The sequence below is a fragment of the Rousettus aegyptiacus genome, unplaced genomic scaffold, assembly GCF_014176215.1.
Source record: "Rousettus aegyptiacus isolate mRouAeg1 unplaced genomic scaffold, mRouAeg1.p scaffold_m13_p_6, whole genome shotgun sequence".
Taxonomy (NCBI): Eukaryota; Metazoa; Chordata; class Mammalia; order Chiroptera; family Pteropodidae; genus Rousettus; species Rousettus aegyptiacus.
This window is the reverse complement of record NW_023416309.1, coordinates 114,137,873-114,160,940: the sequence shown is the minus strand read 5'-3', so window position 1 is coordinate 114,160,940 and position 23,068 is coordinate 114,137,873. Positions and strand designations below refer to the sequence as shown.

The window sequence follows — 23,068 nt, the reverse complement described above, 5'->3', positions numbered from 1 at the left end:
GGGCTCCTGCCCGGCACGCGCACCCCGCCAGTTTCCACCGGCGAGCGGGACCAACGGGCCGGTGGTCCACGGCCGCACTCGCCCAGGCCCGCCCGCCAACGGCGGAGCCAGGGCAGCGGCCCTGGTCTGAGAAGCGGGGGGGCGCCAGGGACCCCGACTCGGGTGCGCCCCGGAGCTGCCTGGAAGACTGCCTACGAGGTCGGCACCGGCACCCGTGTGCGCTCGCCACACCGCGTCCCACGTCCCCGGCCTTCCCCCGGCACCCTCGGTCACCTCTCCCGAGAGCCGCCCTTCCCCCGACTGCTGTACCCCCAGGGCCAGTGGCGCCCGGCTTCCGGCAGCCCCCCGCCCCCGGGGGGCAGCCCCAGCCTCACCCCGAGGGAGCACGTTCCAGGCGATGGTGTCTGTGATGGCCGTGAAGATCCAGTTCAGCTCGCCCAGGGGCGTCCGCCTGTCGTTCAGCCGGCCGGGGATCCTAGGGGACATGTCGCATCTCCGTCAGAGACCGTCACGCGACTGAGCGGGGGGTCCGGGGAGCGAGGGGGCCAAGCCGCCTGGGGCGGAGGCGGGAGGGGCCGGCCACGCTGGGCACGGCCCCTCTGCGGTGTCCGAGGCTCACACGCTCCCATCCTCACGGCTCAGGACTCGGCCTCCAACCCCCGCGTCCCCGTGCGTGGCCCCTGCTGGCACGGCGTGCTCCCAGCCCGGAGCCGAGGGGCCCGCGTGCCCTGTCGCCCGGCACCTATTTCTGAGTGTCTGCGACGGGGCTGGCGAGCACCGACCGCTGCAGCCCCGATGCGGCCGCCGCCACCGTGCGGTCCGGCGGGAGGGCACGCGGGACGCAGGTGACCAGCGCGGGCTCTGGGAGGAGGTGCGGCGGCGCAGGGCGGGCAGGAAGGGAGCAGGGCGCCAGCAGGCGACAGGAGCCTCGCGGGAGGACAGCCTTGAGGGGGCGAGGGAGCGGCTGGGCGGGCCCTGGAGGGCGCGAGGGAGCGGCCCGGCGGCCCGTTGCACCGGCACACAGCGCGCTGCGCTCCGTGTCACGGAAAACACCCCCCCCCCCAGAGAGGCAGGCTCACGGGTCTGGCACAGAGACCCGAGTGCAGCTCTGCTCTCCGTGAGGCTTCCGAGGCCACAGTGCTCACGACAGCCGCGCTGCCGGCCCTGGGTCCGCACGAGCGATGAGCCTCAGCGACAGGTGGACTCGGCTCAACCCCCCTCGCGCCCGCACACACGGGGGAGGCTCCCGTCCCTCCAGGAACGAAACATCTTACTTCCTCACACAGGCTATGTGACAGTACAGGAAACACCGGAGATCGGGAATCAGCAAAATGCTGGGGGAAAAGGCGGACCGCTCCAAGAGCATCAGGAGTCGCGAGCGAAGATCCGCAAAGCCCAGGAGAGAGACCTGTGGCCCAGGCGGGCTCAGGTCGCCAGGGCGACAGGCCCGCTCACGCGGCCTGGTCACGCACAGGACTGTGGTGGGCCCCGCCGGCACGGTTCCAGCATTTACACGAGGTCTCCACGGAAACATCCGCCTAAGGGCAACGGAACGACACCTCCTCGTGCCGCAGGGGGGTCCTTTCTCCACCCTGGGGACTGAGAAGGGCGGAGCGCGGGGTCAAAGGGGAAGGGGCTCCTGATGGATCGACCGAGGGGTCAAAGGGGAAGGGGCTCCTGATGGATCGACCGAGGGGTCAAAGGGGAAGGGGCTCCCGATGGATCATGGATCGACCGAGGGGAGGGAGCTGAGACCACGCGTCAGCACCGTCTCTAGAATGGGGGCCGGTGGCGGAAACCGCGGCAGGGCGCTGGGCGGGCGGCGGGGCTGAGGACGCCGAGGAGGGACTCCAGGGTCAGCGCACCCCGTCCCCAGCGAACACGAGAGGTTCCCGGACTTTTCTGATCACAACTCCTGGTGGGAAGTGCGTTTCGCACAGCGACCTGACACGTACACACTGAGGCTGTGTGTAAATACGCGTGTTTAAACAAGACAAGCAAGAGCATTTTGTGACGAGGAAAACAGTGATGATTTTTCTATCCCTTTTTTTAAAATGCGGACTGTGGCTCACTAACCTGATTTTCTGGCCACTAATCAACCACGACCTGCAGTTTAAAACACGTGGCCTGAAATGAAGCTCCTGCTGGTTTCCCCGGGGAGATGTTGACCCTGGGTTATCGAGGTCGCCTGGTGGTGAATGCGGCACTGAGCATCATTAGTAGGAAACTACATAATTCTAACTTAAAACACGCGGATTGATTTTTAAAACGCACCGGGAAGCTGTGCAGTCTCCCAATCAGGGTGTGCATGCCGCCGCCCTCCGACCCCGTCCTGCGAGGGATGGTGAGCGCCCCGGGGCAGGAACCTGTGTGTCTGGAGAAGCCAAGGCGGGAACGGGGGCGACGACCCCACGGCTGCCGGGGCGCGGGGGTGACACCCCACCGGGGCGGCCTGCCTGCTGCGTGCTTCATTAGGCTGCGATGGCCGCCAGGGGCCAGCCGGCGCCTCGCAGGGAGATCGGGGGAGAGGGGGCAGCTTCCCGCCCGCCCGCCCCACAGGCTCAGGCTGCGAGGGAGACGGAGCTTTGCTCAACAAGGTGGATTCCATTAAAGACTGAAAATCTTTGTCTTTAATGAGAATGTATAGTCTTTTTATATTTAGGAGGCTGAGCGGAGCCCACGCTCGTTCACGCGGCACCTCCCGAAACGGCGGATTGTCCTCGGACTTCCCAGTCAGGACGGATCCTCGACAGACCCTTTCCTGGGAACGACGGTGACGGGGCCAAGCCTGCAACGTCCCCTCCGAGCACAGCCCCTCAGAGGCTGTGAGGAAGCCTGCAGGGGTCGTTCAAGAGACACAGCTTCTGAAAACTCGGGACGGGATGGGACGGGAGCAGTGCCTGGACCCGGGCTTGTCCTGGGGAGCACCACCCCCAGATCCAGACGCGTCAGGGGAGCACACCACCCCCCGCCCAGATGTATCCTGGGGAGCACCACCCCAGACCGTCCTGGGAGCACTTCTGTGCAGGGGGCCTCGGGCGCGTCTCTGAGGCGTCCTCCGGGGCTGAGGTGCCCCTGCCCCGGGTGGTGGGGGGTGGAACCCCATGGGTTGAGCTCGCTGCGCCATCCCCCGGGCTCCCCGTTCTGGCCCGTGGAGACCGAGAGGCCTCGGGGCCCACCGCCTGGGCCCCTCCGCCCCCCTGCGTGGTCACCTCTGCCCATGGGTTTGCCGAAGCAGCGCAGGGGTGACTCTCCCAGCGCAAGCGGCTGTTTGTCCCCGCTCTGGGGGTGTCCCGGGCCCCCCGGCATTTAACAGACCCCAGCGGCTCTGCTCCCCAGTACCGCTGCCAGGCCAACCTGACCGGTCCCTCCCACGCCACAGACACCCCCGGGGTCCTCACCTCACCTGCCCTGGAGACCAGACCCCTGAGCACTCAGCGCACAGCGCCTCCCTTCCCGCGCGTCCCCAACCACGAGCCCGTCCTCCCTCGGAACGTCCAGCTGCAGGTGGACGAGGGGGCGGGAGGGGGCAGCAGCCCCGCGGGACCCCTCCCCGCCGTGTGACTGCAGGCAGGTCACCCCCGCCCTGAGGCCCGGTCCCCTCCGGAGACAGACAGACAGACAGACAGACAGACAGACAGACAAGGGCGCATGAGTGACCGGCCGGCGTTTACGAGCCACTGCTGACTTCCCGCCCTCCAGCCGCGGCGTGGCGCACCGTGCTGCGTGAGGACAGGCATCCTCTGACCTCTTTCCTTCCACACGTGACACTGGGCGATCCGACCTGACGCGGGGAAACCTCTCCTCCCAGCACGGAGCCCCCGAGGCCGTGGGACAGGCCCCGCCAGCCGCCCTGCAGCGAGACGCTGCGGCTGAGAACGGCCTCCCCCAGGACTGGACGAGCTCACAGGTGAAGCCCGGACACGGCGCCCGGCACGAGGCAGGGGCTCAGCGAACGTCACCCGCCACTGCTCCCCAGGTCCCGAGCAGAGGAGTACGCGCACGCGTGTGTGTGCGTGCGACTGCCAGCGTGTGCACACGCGTGCGCGTGGGTGCCAGAGTGTGAGCGCGTGTGCGAGCGGGTCGGAGTGGCACGGTGCCGAGGGGAGGCTGCGGGGCCAGGCGCGTGCTGGGCCCGACCCGGCCGTGCGTCTCGTTTGCACTTTGCTCATGTTGGGGTATTTTCAACTGTAAAAGGATTCGGCTTTTTCCTCTCCTTCTAATGCGGCCTGCAGTGAGCTGAGCCCTACGCCAAGCGCCAAGGCGACCACCCACACGCGGCCTAAACCAGGGACCGGAACACGCCCAGGTGAAAGATGCATCCCCCGGCAGAGGTGCTTCTGAGCCCCGGAGGACGGGGATGCGTCTCGCAGACGCAGACAGCCACCCTGCTCCAAACTCACTTACTTTTCTATCAAATCCAGGGTGACTCCAGGCACCAGGCTAACGCACTTCTGCATGCAAAACCTGTGGGAAGAAAGGAACGGGACGTTAGCAAGACAACGCAACCGCCCTGCAGAGACAGCGAGGGGAGGTGGGGGAGTGTGGGGCGGTGGGGGGGACCGGCAGGCAGGGTGGAAGGCGACTCCCCCCATCCCGGCAGCTCCTGCATGAAGGAGGAACTCTCCGGCCTGCCCCACAAAGGGGCAGGACCGGGAGCTCAACAGCGCGTCTTCGCAGGAGCAGAGTCAGGCCTGTGGCGACATGAAGCGGGGCCCCGGGGAGGGTAGGAGAGGACTCCCCGTGTGTGCGCGCGCAGGCTTCCTAAGAACGCGCCCTGGGGAGAGGCAGAAGACCCCGTGAGTGGCCTCTAGGCGCACAGCGCACACGTGTGGGAGAAGACAAGAGGGTTCACCCTACCGCGCTGACCATCACCGCCGCGGGCGGCCCGGGGCCAAGAGCGCCCCCCACGGGCCTGCCTGGGCTGCTACCCAACTGGGGGGCACTGACGGGGTGGGCGTAGGGGTGTAAAGCGTTTCATCCACCCACTTTAAAGGCCAGGCGCACACGCCCTCCTGCGATAAATGGGCAGCAGCTGCGTGGCGGACGCTGCGGACACGCCGCCCTGTGTGTCCACGCTTCTCCCAGTGCACCCTCGGGCGCACTTCGGTGACGAAGGGGCCGGTTCTCTTTCAAAAGATACACACGCGGTTTAAATTTAAATGTTCACGGCTGTCCTCAAACATTTACTCTTCCAGTTGACCTTCAAAAGCACGCTGTCAATGTCGTGTTAAAGTCACGGTTTAATTTAGGGAGAGTTATATCTTTACTTCACCGGCTCTCGTCACCTAGTATCGTGGACAGTCTGTCCGTGACTTCAAACTCCTCTTCACATCAATCAGTGGAGTTTAATGGGATCCCCCCTATGCACGTCCGGCTCATTCTCAGCTGGTTTGCACTGTCATTATTTATTACTGCTGCTTTTCTGAATCAGATTTATGTTCCTTCCCAACATTTCCAGGCTGGCTGTTTTAATATGCGAAAAGGGTAACAGTTTTTGTTAAGTGTACCACACGAGGAACCGCACATGACCGAGTCTAGAGAGGCCGCGTGCCCGTGGCGTCCACGCCTACGCCGGCCCCCACGGCCCCGGCCTGCACGTATGTGTGCATGCGTGTGCCGGACGCCCACGCCGACCCCCACGGCCCCGGCCTGCACGTGTGTGTGCATGCGTGTGCTCACTCCTTCACTGTCACTCTGCTGAGTGAGGCTCATGTCACTGCCGACGGTTTTCCAATGGATTCTTTTTGTAAAGTTGAATTCAGATCATATATAAATAATGCACATAGCCTTCTCTTGAGAATACGTACATCTTCGTCTTCTCATCCAACTATTACACTGACTACATTTCCAGACAGTTTGTTAAATGAGCGAAAGTGGGTAAACGCCCTCTCTCGGCCCTAATTACAGCAGTGAAACGCCACGCTGACCGGCATGACGGCTGCTAGCTTCGAAGAAAATGTCTCTTGTGCAAAGGAAGCACTCTTCTATTTTTATTATGTTTTGATTAAAATTCATTTTTAATTTTATCAAATAATTTTCTTCCTTTCACCTATTAAGATGATGAATTATACCACTAGGAGGCTTAACATGAAGTTATCAAAGCATCTGGACTGAATCTCACTCGGCCGAGGCTTCCTGTCTGTTTACGACACTGCGGGATTCTGGCTGCTCTTTCATTTTGAGCTTCGCTGTGCTGTGTGTGTGTGTGTGTGTGTGTGTGCGCGCGCATGCGTGTGCGTGCGTGCGCGTGCGTGCGCGCTGTAGCTGTCAGGTTGGGTGCCACTGTCAGAAGTAACTTTATGAAAAGAGGAAACAAGTTTACACTTGTTGAAATTTGACAGATACTCACATACTGTTTTGTTACTGTTTATTCTATTCCGTGTTTCAAGAATAATTATCTGTATGCTAAGTCTTTACTTTGTTTTTCATGCTTCTCGTTATTTTGTATTGCTTTCTGTTTTCTGTAATGCTTTCTCTACTTCTGGCCAATTTAAAGGTCACTTAACTGTAGGAATTAAATTTGATTTCTTAAACCTTTTCTCTTTGCTATGTCTCTGTTTATCTAGACATGTTATTTTATCATCTCAATTTATCCTCCCAGAGACCGTTTTCCTCCAACTTCCTTGTGAGTACCAAGGCCTCTGCTTTCTGGAGTGATCAGATCGCCTGCTGCTGCTTGTCAGGGGCCCCTCCGCCCACACCTGGGTCCGTGCTGAGGCGGTGACGCAGGGTGGCACCCTGGGACGCCGAGCCCCACGTGGGGGTGGGAACTGCGGCCGGGGCTCCAGACGGCCCCTGACAAGGCCACCTCGAGGGCCGCTGGGGCAGACACACCAGCGAGGCTCCGGGGAGGCCCCTGTGCTCCCACCAGCCCGCGGGGGCGGGGGCCGTGCTCTCAGCCTGCGCCGGGGGCCAGGCTGCCCGGCCCGGCGAGGACGAGCCCGCAGGCTTGTGCTTCGACTGCGGTCCCCAGGGTGCGGCTCGCTGTCCGGAGCCCCAGCTGCGTTCTGTACTCTGGCCAGTGGCTGTGCCCAGAGAGATGGACAAGCTGTGGCCGCGTCCCTCTCCGGGATGGCATGGGGAGTCTCCAGACGCCTCCCAGGTGGGGCTCCTCCAGCCTGGTCCTGCACCAGAGATGTCAGTTCTGACTTTCCTTTCGTAAAAGACAGTTTGGGAGGGAGTGCAAAGCAGCAATAAATACACTACTAAAAGGAGAATAAGCAAATTCCTTGGCATTTCCTCTAATCCATCATGTTTAAAATAAAACGCGTATGAAACCAGTATGTCAATCACCTGGTATTTGTAACTAAAGTAAAAAGTATGCCATGTGGTATTATTAGGGAAAAAATAAGACATTTTCCTAATTTACAAACTTTAAATAGCTGCCACTTTTAGGTAGACAGAGAAGCCGACTCTCCTTAGGAGCTTCCGGGCCAGTGACCAGGAAAAGGCGCACGAGCAGCTCTGTGCCTCGGGGTGAGCCAGCTCAGGGCCGCCGGCTAAGGGGGCGCTGTGGAGAACTGTGTGCCCCTAGCCGGCCGCACCCCACACAGTGCCCTCACCTCCCTGCCTCAGGATGCGCCCGAGGGCGCAGGAAGCCCTCACCCCGATGCTGGGGCTCTCATGCTGGGGCTCTCGAGCCCCACGATCTTCACTCCCTCTATTCCGCCCCTCCCTCATCCCCGCACGCCCCTCCCTCTTCCAAACTGGGGCTTTGGGGGATCCTAGGCCAATCGGCTCTGCAGCTCGCCCCGCCCCCCAGCCTGGATCAGTCCAGACCCCCCCACCCGCTCTGCCACAGTCACCAAAGCCCACGGCCACCAACTGTCAGCCACAGAACAACCCGGCACCTGGCCGGCTGTCCTGCTGCTCGCGCCTGCCCTCCTGTGCTGTGCCCCACTGCAGCCGGCTGTCCCAGGGGGCCCCTGCCACCCGAGGCCATGCCCAGCTCGGCAGGCGACCCCTGCCGCGCCCCTCCCGCTGGGAAGCTGGCCCGCGCGCCTGAGCACAGACGCCGCCCCGCAGGCTCCCAGCGGCCGCGGTGCACCCCCTCTTCGCTTTGCCCTCGAGCAGGCAGTGACCTTCCGGCTACAGGCGTTTACCTACCCAAACCCCACAACCCCGCTCCTTACGCAGACCTCGTGGTCGGGCACTCAAAAGGGCCCACTATTTACGGGGCCGTGAACTCTGCCTCGGCAGAGGACGGTGGGAGCGAGCGCGGCTCCTGCAGCACGCGGCCCGGCCCAGCGCAGGCGCCGCGGGACACGGCCGTCCACCACTGCGCCCGCAGCCGCACGCGTCAGCGGGTTGTGAAAGCCACGTGACTTACTGTTACTGATTACGCAGGGCACGTGTCTCGTTCGACGCACAAATCGGACGAGAAGTCCAAGCACCATTAAAATGCCCCGAGGTTAATAAGATACAAACAGGGGAATAAACAGTTGACAAGTGACTGTTTCGCAGACGTGGAGCGGCGCGGTTGCTGTGCAGGTCCGACTCAGACACGGCTTCACACTAACTTGGAGCACGGCGGCGATGCCACCAAGCCAGCCGTGGACAGCGCCGCTCGCCCCGCTGGCCAGCGAGGAGGACAGGGCGGGAGCGAGGCTGGCGGGGGGCAGGGGGCGCGGTGTGGGGCATTTCACCCGAGCCCGGCTTCCTGGAATCACGCGCAGGGAGCCCGCGGTGAGCTGATCTGCGCTCAGTCCTCACTCTTCTGAACGCCTGTTACGTGAGAAGAACATTCTGTTCACGCTTGCTGCCCTCGAGTCCTCCAGCGCATTCCACACGGATGCACTAGGCTCTGAGAGGAGACCCTAGGCTGCCTGCAGACCCCGTCTGAGATCACGCGCCCCACAGTTCTCCCAGCGAGAGCCACCGGGGGAGACAGAATGTGAGCCCAACACAACCCGCCAGGAGATAAACGACTCCCAACATGAACCAAAAGTAAACAGGCGACTCGTCCTCAAAAATAAATCACTTAAGAAAAGACTTTTTCTTAGGGAAATAAGCTGATTTTCAAAAGGCCCTTGGTGCCTAAAATTCGGTCACGTTGGTCAGCATCTAGGCAGTACGTCTGTAAACGCCACTCCTCGGCTTTCACCTCTGCTGATTACACTGAGCCTTGGGACAGCGCTTGAGCAGGGTCCGCTGATATTCAAAAGCAGTAGGAGAAGACCCGGTTTCACATCATGGGCATTGTGCGAAGGGCCGCCTGTCAGCCTGCGTGAGGTTGTGCGGCCGGACGCGGCGAAGGGCGCCGCGCGCACGTCCACGCGCACACGCGGGGCCGTGGTTCCGTCGCTCGGGCGGGCAGCGGGTCGGAGTGGGGGCCGTGCGCCGTGCCCCGGTGGCGTTAGAGACCGCCGAGGGTCTTCCGCAGGGGCTGTGCCATCTGCGTCCGCTCCGGGGGCGGGTGACGGTTCCGGGGACCACGTTCTGGCCAGCACGCTGCGCGCCTCTTCACAGAGTGTTCGCCGGTTGTTCGGCCAATCAGGTAACGCCTGGGCCGTCTTCTTATTGTTGCGTTTTTAAAGTTCTTCCTGTGTTCCGGATACAGGTCTTTCTCAGACACGGGCACTGTAAGCCTTTCCAACTAGTTCGTGGCTTGTTCATTTCAACAGTGTCTATCAAACAGCACTAGTTTTCAATTTTGATGAACTGCAACATAACAATTTCAATGGTTTGTGCTGTTGTGTTATGGCTAAGAAACATTCTTTGTTTTCATGTGTGACTTTTGCAGCTTTATTTTTATACATAGAAAATCAGAAATTAATTTTTCCGTTTAGCATAAAATAAGGGCTGGGGTTTCGTTTTTCTGGTTCTCCTGAGTGGACACGGCCGGCTGTTCCCACGCCATTTGTTGAAGACACGACCCTTTCTCCTCCGAGTTATCCGGCGCCTTTGTCCAGAATCAGTGGCCGTGTGCGAGCACCTACTTCCCCGCGGTCCCTCCTGCCCTGCTGACCCCTCGGCCGCCCTTGTGCCAACACCAGCGTCTGGCGACTGTAGCTTGTGCTGGATCTTGACCCAGTTCAATTTCTCTCCGAGGTACAAACTATCCAGATTCTCCTGTCCTTCCTGTGCCAGGCCGGGGATCCGCGCCCTTCACAGGACCCACCCGGTCCACCCGAGCTGCAGAACAGCAACGTGTCTCCTGGGTTGTGGGGCACGCGGTCCTGCACACCTGCTCGAGCTGCCCAGCCCTGCTGCTGGGTCCTCTACTCTGCGCACTGTTTATCCGCCTGGTGTCTCAGCCGCCGCAGCCTCGATTCGCCGCCCGCTTCCAACAACGTTCCGGCGTCCGCGCGCCCTCGGCCGTGCTGCGAGGTGCGCACAGAGCCGGGAGCCGCGGGCCTCCCCGGGCTGCTCGTCCCCGCGATGAGACACCTTCCGTGGTCCCTTTCGATGTGTGTCACCTGAGGCTCTGCTTCGGTTCACTGAAACGGCCACTCGGCTTTCTTTCGGCTCCTCTCTTCTTTCGTCCTCTGATTTTCAACCTTTCAAATATTTGGTTTCAAACACGTGTCCTACAGACGAGAGGCGGCTGTGCCCGTTGATCCTCACCCAACACGACAACCGCTGTCCTCTGAGAAATGACTCCGACTCATCCACAGTCAGAGCCGCTTTTATTCCAAAACTCGCTCGGCCGCCGCGCTCCGCGTTCCCTATTCACTACGCTTTTCTTTGTTCTTCTCTCCTGCCTCCTTTTGAAAAGACGTCCCCTCTCCTCGTGCGGAAACCGAACGTTCCGTGTTCACGCTTGCGCTGGTTCTCTAACGTACTGACCCCGACACTCTCACCACTTTCACGACCGAGACCTGGACAGCCGAAATGGAACTGTGCCTCCCGGGTGTCTCGCCCCGCCCGCCTCCTTGGCGGGCCGCCCTCGTCCCCGCTCACCCCCACTCGGCTTCGCCCCGCGCCCCCCCCAGGACGCTGTCCTCCGCTCCGCCCCGAAGTCCCCCACCTCGGCCGTGCGTGTCCGGGCTCCGTGGCGCCTGCCGACGGCCCTCCCCACCTGCCTGCGCGCTCCCTCGCGGCTCTGAGCGTGGCTGCCGTCCCCACCTCAGCCCCGTCTGTGCCTGTGCGGCGCCTCTGCTTCTCCTGGGGCAGGTCGCGCCACAGAGCAGAGGCGGCACGCCCTCCCCTCCTGCCTGCTGAGCACAGACCCGACGGAGCACGCCGGACCTGTCGGGGTGACGGGGGAGGGCCAAGTGCCCGACGAGCAGCCCGCCCCGGCCGCCCCCTGCGGCCCCCGTCCGCCCACCGCCGTGGCCTCCGCTGCCCCCGAGGGCCCCGCGCCGTCTCGGACTCCGGTGCTGCGTGGTCTCGCCAATCGCCACCTCTCCGGTGGCACCCGGGCCCAGGCTCCTTCCCGGCAGCGTGAATCAGGTTGTCGTGCGTCGGCGCGTTTGGAGGGAGCTCTGTTACAATTCATTGTGGTGTTCATCTTAATCGAGCTCATGTCAAGAGACTGGAACCGTGGGGAGGAAAAGTACCTTCCTCAAGGTGGCACATGACAAATTACATAACCTGACCAATTTCGGAAATTACCCCGAAACCTCTTGGGGTTTACGCAGGACCAGACCACGGCTGGAGCCACCCTGTGAAGGCCACCGGAGGAGAAAACCGTTTAACAAACCCCAAGCTACATCGCCTACGCGTGCGGCCTAGGACACAGTGTGACATTGGCGCGGCGGAGGCTGGGGAGACCGTTCTACTCTCTAACGCGCCAGGACGGCCTCGCTCTCCGGGAGGCCCCCCACCGTCTCTGCCTGCAGACGGAAGAAGGCAGTCACCCGCCTCACCTTGTCGAAAGCAGAAAAAGCTCACAACACCCAGAGCGCGGAACGAACAGTCAGAAAGTTTCATCTGAGGTTTGATTCGTTGTTCTCTAGCGAGGAAGTTATATTTTTAACAGCTCTGCAGAGAGCAAATGGTCTTCCTCACGATAAAACCAGCAGAATTCATGTTTCCACGGGCCGTTCTGACCGACTCGAGGCCGAGACACCGGGCGGGCGGCATGGCGGCTGAGACGGGGTGGGCGCCCCGCCCGCTCGCCCCGTGGACGCCTGGGCCGGCCACCGCCCGCAGTGAACACGCGGGCACAGCTGTCCACGCTGACGAGGACGCGGCAATACTGTGTCAGCGACATTCAAGCTCCTGGAAGCTCCTCACTTCAACTGAAAGGAAGGAGACAAGGGTCCTGACGTCTGTTCAAGCCGGACTCACGTCCGGCACGTCCCGTCCCAGGCGCGTGACGGCTGTGAAAGGCACCTGCCAGTGCCCAGCGGGCCCCGCGGCACGTTCGTTCCTGAGAGTTCTCGTCGGCAGCACATGATTACACCGCAGTAAACGTAAAACGGCGCTCTCCACTCAAAGAACAGAAGGTCAAAGAAAAAAAAATATCCTGGATTCCTACACAACGGTCATATCCGTGGCGAGGTGATCACTTCCATGGAAAGTGATGTCACTGCTCATTTCGAAATCGTTGAAATGATTGGTTTCTGAAAATTAGCAACATTGAGGCCAAAATGAAAAGTAAATCAGAAAACAGTGTTTTCCAGGAACTACTAAGAGTCGCAAATACACTTGCCATCAATTACACGCATGTGTGTTTTGCACACACAGAGCAAGGCTGTGTTACGTCTACATAGCACTCACTAGTGACTGTGCCCAATGTAATGAGCGCTGTCAGAGCATGTCCTTGTCCTTAGGGACAGGCGGGTCTCCAAGCACAGGGGTCCCCAACCCCTGGGCCGCGGACCGGTACCGGTCCAGGGCCTGTCAGGAACCAGGCCGTCTGGCAGGAGGCGAGCGGCGGGCGAGTGAGCCAAGCTGCACCTGCTTCTGCAGCCGCTCCCAGCACCGGCCTCACCCCTCAGCTCCGCCTCGGACCATCAGGCGCTAGGTTCTCATAGGAGCCCCGGCCCCCAGGGCCACACAGGTCGGGACCGCTGTCCAAGTGGAGCCCTCGGCAGTTTCTCTGGGGCCCTGAGGGGGTGCAGGGGTCTGCGCTGGGGGGACCCCCAGCGGGAGCCCAATGCAGAGCACAGTGGCACCGGCGGCCCGTGCCCCAGCGCGGGCCGGCCTGGCCACCAGACGGCTAGCACACGTGCGCCCAGCAGCGCGGACGGAACGCAAGGGGCGCGGCGGGCAGTGTCCGCGTGCCGCTGTGAGCCTGGCGGGCGGTGCGGGGCGCCACACGCGGGCCCGCTGTCCGGGAACACACGCGAATCTCCTCGGCCACGTCTGCAAGAACTCTGAGCTGCCGAACTCTACTGCTAAGAATAAACTGAAAGATTATACATCAACTCGGAAGGCACGCCATGGTCTCTGTTTCCCGTGATGGACTCTTCCTTTCTCGAAGGAAGGTCGGCTTCCTGGGGGGCCCGACCCGGTGCCACGCACGACCCCCGAAGAGGAGCGCACAGTGAGGCACATGGGCGACCCTCCGAGGACGGCCCCGCGCCCCGGGCGGGGTCACGTGTGCGACCCCCTCGGGCCCACTCACCAGCGCAGGGCGGTCTTGATGGGCGTGGTGAGGCACGAGGTGAACAGGTCGGCCGGCAGGTCGGGGATCATGGGCAGCAGCTCGCTGGCCTCGCAGGCCGCCAGCTGGATGCAGTTCTTCATGGACGGCGGCAGCGGCACCTGCGCGAGGGGGTGGTTCGGGTTGATGGCGGCGACCTGCGGGGCAACAGGAAGCAGAGTGACCGCCGCGCGCAGGCACCGAAGGCGGGGGCCGAGGGCGGGCGCAGGGCCGCGGGGAGCCCGGCCCTGGCCGCGGCCGGTTCCTCTGCCCTCCTGCGCGCGGTCCTTCCCGCACACGTCACGCTCCTGTCCGTGCGCCGCCCGCCCGCGCCCTGGGCGCCTTGTCGTTTATTCTAAACTCGGTCTCCGATCCATCTTGGCCTAGTGCCCGGGGCCGACGGTCGGGGTACAGAGCTGGGGAACGCCGCGCCCTGAGGGCCGAGGGACTGAGGACAAAGGCCGCCGAGCCCGGGATTGGGGGTGGGGGGGGCGCTTCCTCCCCCGGCCCGACCGGGCGCCTCTGAGCGTCCCCGTGGCCACCGAGAAAGCTGCTTTTGTTTTGTTTTGTTCTGATGTAGAATTTCTCCTTAAATCAGGGACAGCAACACCCATGGGTGTCTCCTCCAGTGACATCTGGGTATTGGGGGGCCGCACCCGAGGCCTAGCAGGAGGCCCCGGGCCAATCGCCGCGTCCTGTGAGGCTGCGAGCCGACAGTCCCCAGGAAACGCGCGTGTGGGGCCCTGGAGCCCCGAGACGCGGAGCCGGCTTCAACCGGACGCCTCCACTGCCTGGGTGTCACGTGGCTGAGTCGGGGCAGGGAACGCGTCCGCGGTGCTCCGAGGCCCGGCTGCGAGGCCACCGGCGGCAGGGCGGGCCACGCCGGGCTGCGGGCGCGGGCTGCGTCCCCGGTCAGCCCCCTGCGTTACGTTTGATGCGACATCTAAGTACCTGTGGACGTGCAAACCCCCAGACACCACCGACCACACAGCCCAGGCCCCGCTCGCCACGTCCGGGGTCCCTCCCCTGGCCCTAAGGGGCCCCGGGCCACGCAGCGCACTGTGGGCCCACACGATGAGGCTCCGGCTCCGGCTTTGCAGACGAAGCCGCGGCTCCTCCACGTGCCGTGTCCCACGGGGACGCGGCCCGGGGCCGTCACGGAAGCCGCCGGGCCCGCCTCCGGGGGGTCGTCACGGAAGCCGCCGGGCCCGCCTCCGGGGCCTCCAACCTCCCTGCCGCCTGGGCGGTGCCGCGCTTCCCACGCGGACCGCCGTGATGCCGCGCCCGCTGGCGGCGGTGGCCCCACAAACTGCTAACGCGGACTCGCCATCGGGTTTCGCTGAGGATTTGGCTCTAGGTGTGTGAGAAGCCGCGGCCTGCCCTGCTGTTCCCTTCTGTGTTGTGTCCGTTTTGGCGTCAGGGCAAGTGCGACCTCGTAAAATAAAGTGGGACGGGTCCCCCCAACTTCTGTTTTCTGGGCGAGATTATACGAAATTGGCATGAACTCTTCTTCGAGTGTTTGGTAGAATTTTCCAGCGAAACTGTCTGGACCTGAAGATGCCCATTTCAGGCACTTTCACACAAACTCATGTTCTTCGGGACTGTTCACGCGACCGAGCTGACCTCGGCCGAACCTGGGAGCTTTCGGTGTTAGAGGGATCGGTCCGTCTCTTTGACGCTGCCGGACTCATGAGCGTGAAGCTGCTCGTCGCACCCCCGCGCCGTCCCGCCGGCCTTGCTGCAGAGTCACCGCGGTGTTGATTGCGTCTGGGAATCAGCCTTTGGCTCCACCGACTCCCTCTGCTGGGCTGTTTCCGAGCCTGACGATCTCTGCTCTTCCCGTCACGTTCTTTCTCCTGGTCGCTTTGGGTTTCCTCTCCTCTCCCTTTCCAGCTTCCTGGACTGACACTGTGATCCGAACATGTGTGTCCCCCCAAAACACGCACACACGCTGAAATCCTGAGCCCCTGAGCTGGTGGTGCTGGGAGGGAGGCCCCCGGGGCGGGCAGGCCACGGGCGGAGCCCTCCCGATGAGACCAGCGCTGACCGAGGACGCCCGCGAGCCCCCGGGTGCCCCTGAGGCCGCGCGTGCACTGGGTGAGGCCGACGGCCACGCACGGGGGCCGGGGGGGTTCTCGCCGGGCCACGCCTGCGTCTCAGACGTCCAGGCTCCGGAACGGCGGGCAGCGCGTTTGCTGGTGACGAGCGCCCGGCCTGAGCTGCTGCGTTGAGGCTGCTCAGACGGGCCGGGGCAGGCAGGAGCTCGTCGCCGACGCGATGCTTCTCCTGTTTTCCGGCGTGAGCGCTGAGAGCTACAAACCCCTCGATCGCTTTAGCTGCGTGTTATCAGTGTGGGCACGCTGCATTCCTCTTTAATTCAGCTCGATGCATTTTTTATTTCCCTTGAGACTTCTGCCATTTTTCCTGAGGCTTTCCTGTTGTCTGTTACGGCATTCTGGTTGATTCCACTGCGGCCCAAGGCCAGTCTGTGTGGTTTCAGTCACTTGTAATTTGCCGTTTGCTTCGTGGGCCAGAGCGTATCTTGGCGACTGCCCCGTGGACACCTGACGCAGGACGTGGTGCAGCCCCAGGGCGAGTGCTCGGTCAGCGTCCAGCAGGTCCTCGCCACTCACGCGCCGACAGAGCGGACCCGACGGAGAGGACCGGCTTAAAGAACACACCAGGGGTAATCCCTTCCTTTCCGGCCCGGCCCGTAGCCGCCTGCCCCCTCCCGCTGCGAAGCCGCGCTGGCCCGCCCATCCCTCCCTCGGGCGGGCTGGCGGAGGCCCCTGCCCTTCCCAGCACGGCCCCGTGTTCGGCCAGTTTGGTGCAGCGGCTTCCCAGCTGCCGCCGGGCGCTCCTGCCTTGTGCCACCAGAGTCTTCGTGAGGGAACGTCTGTGCTCCAGCCTCGGCCTGGGGGAGGCTGAAGTCTCTCAGCCTCGGGGGACCGTCCTGCGACAGCGAGCAGGGCCAAGGAGAGGGTCACTCTGCACCACACCCCACGGCAGTGGCCATGACCTGAGCCCAGAATATTAAGCAATTTCTGGCATATTTTTAAAGAGACAAAATAATAAAAAAAAAAATTAAACTCTAAGACTTAACTTTGAAGAAGCCCCCAGTTTTACAACGGCAGCAAATTGGTGTCTCATATTCCTGAATTTGGGTTAATCATTTTTTCTTTGTTTCTTTTTACATTTCATACAAATCAATCAAAGATCAAACGTGTTCAGTAAATCACAGGTACATCTAAAGAAGAAGAGGGAAGGTAGTTTACTCAGATGTGCGTTCATTAATCAGACCAAATCTGCAGATGTTTTCTGAGCACCACCCCCGACGAGGCCTCCCTGACCGGCTTCCACAGCGGATTCACGAGCGCGGATGACTCCGGAAGAAGAGGTGTCATGTGACAGGACGCGATCGGGCGTGAAGTGAGCGTGTAAAAACTGCCCACCGAGGTCGTGGAGGGTTCCAGACTCGGGGGCATCTCTGGAACATCTCGGTTACACCCCGGGAGCTGAGGGGACGATGACCGCTTGTCTGAGAGCGAGGCCCCGGCCCGAGGGGGCCGCGCTGCTGGGAGCCGGTCTTACACGGCCGCTGCCCGTGCTGCTCCGGGGACGCTGAGCTCAGCGCGGGCACCGAGCACAGGGGCACGGTCCCCAAGGAAGGGCATTACTGCTGCCACCACCAGCAGCAGCCCGCTGGCTTCCAGGGAAGGGGGAGGGGAAGGCATGCCGGGGTCTCCTGGGAGGGAAGGGCAGGGACTGCCCCGGGGGCCGCTGGGGGCAGAGCCAATGGGAAAACTTTAATAACGCTGTTTCTCAGCCTCTGCTTAAGACGCCGTTTCCTTTCCAGAGATGGACCGAAGTCGTTGCGAAAAGCCTTTGAATCCTGTTTCTCTCTCTCCGACTCTCGACATGAGTCTTAGGAGCATAATAGCTCCTCCCGTGGCATTTGGCTGGAGTCTGGTGGTCCTGCCCCCCTTAGACCCGGCCACAGCGAGGCCGGGGGGCGGACTCCCAGAGCGGCTGTTCAGAGAAGACGGCCTGAAATCCCATGCCCAACCCGGCAGTGCTGCACGTGGCTGGAACGAGACACTGCACACTCTGGTCTGGCTGACACTCATCACAGGACCCAAGTGTGTCCGCCTGCCACCGCCCCCGCCACGGGCGGGTGGCCACGGGGCCCGACGCTAGCCCACCGGACGCGAGGCGAGCCTGCACCTGCGTTCCCGGGAAGACACGGGCGGCCAGCACTGCCCGCCCATCCTCATCCTGCCTCTGGGACAGCGAGGCGCCTGGAGCTGGGGCGGGCACCGAGCGGCTAAGGACACTGAGGGTGGGGGGTCCCCAAGGGCACTGCCGAAAAAGTCCATCATCTGCCTCAAAGACCCTGGCGATAGACAAACTGCTCTTTGTTTAAAAAGCAACAGTCTTCGTTACTTACAGCAGAAAGCCCTCCAAATGCAACCACTCCGGGCCTGAGAAAAGCTACTCCCGTCCACCCCTCCCTGAGGCTGGGCCTCGGGGGTCTGCCTGGCAGAATGAGGAAGGAAGCCAGAGGGGGCGCAGGCGGGTCTGGAAACATGGGTGCATCCAGGAGGGCGGGACGGGGCCGCCCGGGACGGCACGGGACAGCCGTCTGGCAGGGCAGCGGCAGCCGGGCCGGGGGGCTGGGGCTCGGGCGCGCTGCGCGTCGATGCCGCCGCCCCCTCTCGGAAACGTTAAAGGTGGAGTTCAAGAAGAGAGGGAGTCTCCAGGAAAGCACAGAAACGGACAAAGCTGCTATGAGGACGGAAATGGCAGCGGCTGACTCGGCCATCGGCGAGCGACACCGGTCGTCATTGAGGCTCAGGCCTCGTTGTTTCTCAGAAGCGCCCCACGCACGAGGCACGGGGCTGGATCCTGCAGATGGGCCACGAGCAGCAGGGCAGGCGCCACCGGTGAGGGGGCCAGAGGGAAACCGAGCCCAGGGAAGCCAGGAGCCTGGAAACCAAGACAGCGCCGCGTACCGATGAAACCAGCACTGAAAACGGGCGGGATCGCTGCAAACTGCGGGAAGAAAATCCGAGCAGGGACGAGCCTGAGCGGCCACGGGACGGGGGAGGGGCGGCTGTGACCCGCCCTGTTCGGTCGCCCTTGAGAGGGCACCCTTTGCTGCCAACAACACACTCAATTTACAACAATCAGGCAGCACACCCCCTTGCTGTCAGAGTCCCACACGCTTTCTCCGACTCCTTACACAGGACGTGCGAAGGGCAGCCCTGGGTGGCCTGGGTGTCAGCAGGAAGCCCACAGATGGCCTGAGCTCGTGAGCCAAGCTGGACCGGTGTCAGCACGTCACTCACGCTTACAGAAACCAGAACCGCTCCCTGGAGGCGCAGGGACCCCGGGCCATTCACTACGAGCCCGGTGCACCACTGGACTTTTGGAATCATGTCACATGCTCACTTGATAAAAATAAAAACATTTCTTTTAAAAAGAACACCTAAAGCAGAGATTTGAAGACTTCCCTTAATTTTCAAATTACCAAGCGGCATGACACAGGGGAATGTGCAGAGGATGGCTGAGTGACAGGCGAATCCCGGCCGTGACAGGCCACGCTGCCTCCCCTGCAGGTGCCTGCTCCTCCCCCTGCAGGACCGCTCCGAGATCAGCGTCCACGGGGGGAACGCCCGGGCCGCACGCACCCCATGCCCTGGGTGCCTGAGGACGTGGGTGCTGACGGTCGTCTCTTACAACGGATGTCGCTCCTAGTCCCGGGGAGGTCCGTCACCTGGATGCTCCTTGGTCCAAGTAACCATTTTCCTGCATTACATTCAATCATTTCTTTGCCCTTTATTTTTCAAACCCTGGTGCAAACAAGTCAACTGTCAACTTCTGTCAGCTCACGTGTTATCACCTACGCAACAGAAGTGTTAAAGCATGCTGTAAATTTACAAAGAATCCGGCCACTGTAGAAAGGGAAAATGTTTTTCAAAAGTAAACCTGAGAGGCCACAAAGGACTGCTGTATCCACGCGGATGATTAAACAACCAACGTGAGCAGTAAGATACTAGCTGGGAGCCAATTTTATCATTTCACTTTCCGCTGTTTATGCAGGAGAACTGAACAACAGCCAATAATAGTAAGTGTGACGGAAAAACGCAAGACTACCTACACGGCAATTAAAAAAGTGAAGGTGACGGCAGAGCTAACTATGAGACAGACGCTAGCGCTTTGCACTGCCATCTCCTTAACCCTTCAGATCGCACGTTTTTCATTCGGTCTCTCTTTTTTGTCGCGCTCTGTGAAATGAACAGTTTCCCGGGCTGATGAATCCTTGGCACCGTGGCCAGAGCACATGCCATGCCGAGGGCGCAGACACTCGATGGGCTGAGAAGCAATGGCCGGCCTCGAGCACGAGACAGAAACGCCGCCTCCTGCCGGAGGTGGGGCCGAGGGGCCGCATCTAAGGTGTCTTCGTTCGTAAGGCCGGAGTTCTGGTCTTCCCTCACACACCCGGAAGCTCAGAAATCGGGTGTAAAGAATCCGGCAGGATTCTTTGGCATTTTTGTTTACACATTAAATATGTAGGAAAAAAAAATTCTTTTGCAATATTTATTATCTGATGCGAGGAAAAGCAAATTACCTCTTGGCGCTTTGAGTTTCTTAGTGCTCATTAGATAACCCATCCCTTGGGCAAACGTACATGAAATGCCTGAAAGCAAGGTATAAATTTGACGATGCAAAACTCGATCTTCCCTTTCTCTTATTACAGAGTGCAAAATCGGTGATCGTGATAACTCGCGGCACCTGATTCCACTTCCAGAGCAGAGGGCTCGTTCATCGGCTGCTCCCGTGCGACGTCCTGCGTGAGGACTCGGTGTATGACTGTGCGGCAGCGGCACCTGCTGCTGGGACGCGCGAGCACTGGACGGGCCCAGCGCGGCCCAGGACGCGCACGCACAGGCCGTTTGCACCCCTGCACCGAGCTGCGGGCGTTCGGCCCACACTCCCGTGCGGCCTACGGGATGGAGGCCTCGCAGCGGACACTGCCTCTTCGGTTTCTCTTTAGAATGCACTGTTGATTCAAACATCCAATATCACCTAGAACAACCAAGCACGAGGCCTCTGCGTGGTCAGAGCGCCGCACTGGTCTCTCATTCTTGACGTGGACACTCACGATGGCTGTGTGTCGGTTTGTTGCCTGTATTTAGCTTAGTGAGTTTTGTCGTTATTTTGAAACACAAAAGGAAATAAAATTGGGGCAATTACGAGATGCTAATGAAACTAAAGCCTGTGCCCAGATTGGGGTCCAATTCTCCTAAAATAAATGTGTCTGCTTCGTTTTAACAGGCCACCAGAGCACAAACAGCCTGTTAATGTCATCAGTTAATTAACGCTCAGATCTGAAACGACACCGAGTGACGCGAGGGGAAGGAGCAGCCCCCCGTGTGCCCCGAGGGCCTCTTGGGTCCTCTGCCTGGATCACCGCCGCACCTGACGAAGCTCCGCCCAGAGAAGGGGGGAGCGGCGCGGGGGTCCGCCACCCCAGGGGGCCACGAAGCACAGCCCAGTGGGCCCTGGGGAGCCTCACCTCCAGCTCCTGCTCCCTCTGCAGGGCGAACTGCTTGAAGGACTTGACGATGAGGCCGGCGTTGGAGCAGTCGTAGACGAATATCGACGGGCTGCCCATCCACGTCTGCAGGTCGTAGACAGACAGAGGGATGTACTGGGTGTAGTTCTGGAAGACAAGACAGTGCGCCGCTTACTCCTGGGCCCCGGGAGGGTGCGCCACCCGCAGCGCGGCCTGCGGGCAGGGGAGGGTCCGGTGGGGGCCTGGCTGCGGTGCACACACGGCCCTGACCGCCACCCGCCCACGTGCCACCTGCCCTGGATGGCCAGCCCCGGGGGGCTGTCCCAGTTCGGTCCCTGGCCACACAGCTGCTCTGTGCTTGTCACCCTGGCCAGCGGCTCGCTGCCTCCTGGAGCAGCTCACTCCCGCTGCTGCGCGCTGTTCCTGCTGCGAGCCACCGCGGGGCCTCCCGCCCCTGCAGCCAAAGTGCGGCTCTCCCCCACCAACACAAGGGACGTGCGGCTCCCGGCTGGCTCTGGAACCTCCCCGGGGTCACACACGTCCCGCTCACGGAGGAGCTCCGCCTGCACGCGCCCTGGTCCCCTCCTCCCGGGGACACCCAGAGCACGTCGCGAGAAACCCACGCGTGCCGCACAGGGGGCGTCGCCCCAGCCGTAGCTCTTCCTCGGATCACAGAACAGTGACCGGCGAAGGCGTGCGTCCCCCCGACACCCTGCACGTCGGGGCCGAGACACTCAGCGCTTCTGGGCACGGGGGGGGGGGGGCGGGCGCCCCTTGTGTCCCAGGGAGCCTGCCGACGCCTGCCCGTGGTGACGTTTTTAAGCAATTCTGCACAGAAAGCACCGCATCCTCGCCCTCCTGCGAGCACCGACAGGTGGAACCGGCGGAGGCCGACGGTCGCTCCCAGCCAAGGGGGCTGTCCCGGCGGCCACAGAGGAAAGGGCCAGACGACGGAGGCCCGAACCAGCCCGGGGACGTGTGTCGTCAGGGCGCCGGCTGGCGGAGGCCTTCTCCGCATGCCCGGCGACGTGCCCGGAGCGAGTCACCCCCACACGGGACAAGGGCATGCGGGCGGCACAGGGGTGCGTGGGCCTGTGGCCCTCCCGCCAGGAGGCGCCGCCCTCGCCGGTGGCCTGTCACCACGGCGCGGTGCAGGAGGACACGTGTGCAGGTGCTCTCCGGATAAAGCCGGCGAAGAATTCTAAAGATGCCGCCTCTTCTGTGATGAAGCTGCCGAGTCGGCGCGAGCCCATCGCGACACCAGCAGGGTCCAGGCGCGTCTGGCCAGCTGGTTCCACAGTCAGTGCAGAAGAGGAAGGACCACAATAGCAAAGAAAATAACTTTTCAATAAAGGACGATGAGGGAGGCCTCGCACCACCTATGTTAAGTGTACTGCAAATCCACAGTAATTACGGGATGGAACGAGGGAGGGTGAGACGGGCAAATCAACAGAAAAGTCCATAGATCGACCCACGTGTGTAATTGCAATGAAAGTGACATTTTAATCAGTGAAGAATGAACGATTCAGTAAATGATATTGTAACACTGAACCACTCCTCGTTGCTATCTGAGACCTACCCACAAAAAATCAGGATAGATTTTTTAAACTAAATATAAAAGAATAAAAGATTTATTTATTTTGGTGTAAGAAAGGTCTTAAGTCCCGAAACCTAGAAGCCTTAATGCTGTAATAGCATGAAAATGATATAATTTGGATAAAAACACATACCGGCGACAAGCAATTTAAGAATAAAGTAGGTATGACAGACGTGACCGGGGCGGGGGTGTGTGTGTGTCTGTGTGTTTATATTTAGAGTGTGTGTGTGTGTTTATATTTAGAATGTGTGTGTTTATAAACTGCTGCTTCGGATCAACAAAACACAAAATAACAAGAAATGAACAAGATACAAAGAGGCAATTCACAGAAGTGACGGATGGATGATCACGAAAT

The 23,068-nt window shown here is 61.3% G+C and overlaps 1 protein-coding gene across 4 annotated transcripts in view; it reads right to left on the bottom strand.

The window, feature by feature from the left end:
- Positions 1-23,068, bottom strand: part of RPTOR (regulatory associated protein of MTOR complex 1) — a 159,282-nt gene that overhangs the window by 59,170 nt on the left and 77,044 nt on the right. For 3 of the 4 annotated variants that reach the window (XM_016143312.2, XM_036222311.1, XM_016143315.2), the window contains exons 5-8: positions 21,117-21,263; positions 13,520-13,695; positions 4,408-4,467; positions 375-475 (exon numbers count right to left, since the gene is read on the bottom strand). In XM_016143312.2, coding sequence (XP_015998798.2) covers positions 375-475; positions 4,408-4,467; positions 13,520-13,695; positions 21,117-21,263 — 484 coding nt within the window. The remainder of the gene's footprint in view (positions 1-374; positions 476-4,407; positions 4,468-13,519; positions 13,696-21,116; positions 21,264-23,068) is intronic. The other variant, XM_016143313.2, reaches the window with a different exon arrangement.